The sequence below is a fragment of the Gadus macrocephalus genome, chromosome 20, assembly GCF_031168955.1.
Source record: "Gadus macrocephalus chromosome 20, ASM3116895v1".
Classification (NCBI taxonomy): domain Eukaryota; kingdom Metazoa; phylum Chordata; class Actinopteri; order Gadiformes; family Gadidae; genus Gadus; species Gadus macrocephalus.
Window position 1 is genome coordinate 20,932,424 of NC_082401.1, and position 2,500 is coordinate 20,934,923.

Here is a 2,500-nt window from a genome sequence, read left to right on the forward strand (position 1 = left end):
TCAGGGGAGGCCTCGTTTTGAGTTAAAGCACCACCTTTGACATAATGGCTAATTTTAAAGGACGCAGAACACATGTAGAAGTCCTGCATGTCGTCCCTTTACATATAACGCTATGATATAACCAACAACAACGTCTCTCTATCTCTCCCCCCTCCAACCCTCTCTGTCGGCATCCAGGCCGCCGGTGACGGGCCCGGCCTAGACAACGCAGAGCTGAAGGCCTTCATCCAGGCCCACGTGCCCGAGGCGCGCCTGAAGGAGGCCCAGGGCAGTGACCTGGTGTACACGCTGCCCCCCTTCACCTCCTCCAGCGCCTCCTCCTACCGATCGCTGCTCTCGGCCCTGGACGGCAACCTGGACGCCCTGCAGCTGGGCTGCTACGGCATCTCTGACACCACCCTGGAGGAGGTACACCAGGAACACACACGCACGCGCGAACGCATGCGCAAACGCATGCACGGATGCACACCCACACACGTGTGCACGCATTGGTGCTTGCATGCAACGCGAGAATATAGGCACATTGACATACCAACACACAAACACACACAAACACACACACACCCACACACACAGACACACACACAGACACAAGCGAAAGCACGCACACACACACACACACACACAAATGCATGGATGCACGCACACACGCCTACGCGCCGGTGCTTGCATGCAACGCAAGGCTGCACGCACACTAAAATACACACATGCACAATTACACACTGATATGCTGAAACGTTGGTATGATCACACACACACACACACACACACACACACACACAAAAGCGAATGCCCGCATGGATGCACGCATGCACACACGTGCGTGCACGTGTCAGTGCTTGCATGCATCGCAAGGCTGCATGCACACTGACACACACACACACACACGCGCACACACACACACACACACACACACACACACACACACACACACACACACACACACACACACACACACACACACACACACACACACACACACACACGCATACACACAGATGTATTAATGATTATTCGCTGACACATAGCTTCAAACATGCAGTTTAAAAATGGATCCATGATGGAAAGTGACGAAGGAAGCAGGTCAGCAGCAACCCAGCACACTGCCATGACAACATGCATACAAAACATCGCCTGTGATGTTGTTCTGCCATTCTTCAGACGAGCGAGAGAGGAGATATTCTAAAAACATATATGCAAATCTGCTAAAAAACACATTTGAATAACGTTAAGATGAAACCAAACAGTGCCAAAGGGGGAATGGCCTCGCTTTCACCAGCGTGCACAACCATCACCGTGCACCCAACATTTGGTCCAAGGTCTTCAAATATGTCAAGCAGCACCATTTTACGTAAAAAAAACGGAATTGCAAACAAACAGCATTTTTCTGTATGCACTCTGATCATTCATGTTGTACATTCAAATTGCAAACACTGTATATGACTCTATATATATCGATTGAGCTCCTTTGCATGGTCGTCGTGGTGGTTTTGCAGGGCTCTGAGCTGGACATGTGCTTACCCCCTGTACAGGTCTTCCTCAATCTGACCCAGTCCGACCCCAACTCTGAGGCCCCACTGTCCATCTCCGAGTCCGTGTCCGATACGGCGTCCTTGGACAGCTTCTCGGAGGAGGCGGATGGAAGCCGGTCCCTCCCGGGCGATAAAATCCGTGAGTCTTTTTCGTCTGTCTCCTCTCTGTGGGTGGAAGTGGTTTCCGGTCACGTCCTTCTGGAAGTTTTCTTTCTACCTTTCTTTTCTTCTTCTTTGATTCACCTCGTTTAATTCAACAGTCGATTTCTTTTAGTGTTATAATGTTGTTGTAATATATATAGAATACAAAACTACTAGCTGAAAATAGCTGCTAATGATAATCAGTTTTAAAATGTGCGCTAATTAAGCAATATCACATGAGAGGGAGTGCTGTTGTACTGCATATCAGCACGGCTGTGATTCGGTCGTAGATCCTAGGCCGTAGGCCGAGTGTCGAAGACAATCACAGTGTGATATTGCTTTTATACAACAGCAATAAGCAACAACAGATTAAGATCTGTTTGTTTATTTCATGATTTATTTGGCTCCGCCAACATAAATGGATCCGCAACTGGACTGGGACTGAACTGTTGCCAAGCAACACATAAAGACACTAGCTAGTTAACAACATTAACGGTTATGAGAACACCTGTGACAGGAGTGATACATGTATAGTTAAAAGTCCTATTCTGTTATACTCTATATCAGCACTCATGGAATGCCTCTCGTCCAATCAAATTACTTGTCCGGAACTAACTGTTGAATAATTAAGGTTAATTCAGCCTGCAGCTCATGTAAGGATCACAAGTGATTAGGTTGAGACCAAAGGATGCACAATGTATATGAAACTCGTATGTTTTCCAATGGGAAGTCTCAAAAGTTTTGTGAATCTGAAGATCTACCCTTCTCTGAACACAACACTGTTTTTGAGACACCTCAGACAGAGGGATGTTGTTGTAGCCTCTTGA

At 47.4% G+C, this 2,500-nt stretch overlaps 1 protein-coding gene across 1 annotated transcript in view; it reads left to right on the forward strand.

Annotated features, from left to right (window-relative positions):
- Positions 1–2,500, forward strand: part of abca12 (ATP-binding cassette, sub-family A (ABC1), member 12) — a 58,050-nt gene that overhangs the window by 31,523 nt on the left and 24,027 nt on the right. Inside the window, exons 37-38 of the mRNA XM_060039490.1 lie at positions 118–408; positions 1,533–1,671. Coding sequence (XP_059895473.1) covers positions 118–408; positions 1,533–1,671 — 430 coding nt within the window. The remainder of the gene's footprint in view (positions 1–117; positions 409–1,532; positions 1,672–2,500) is intronic.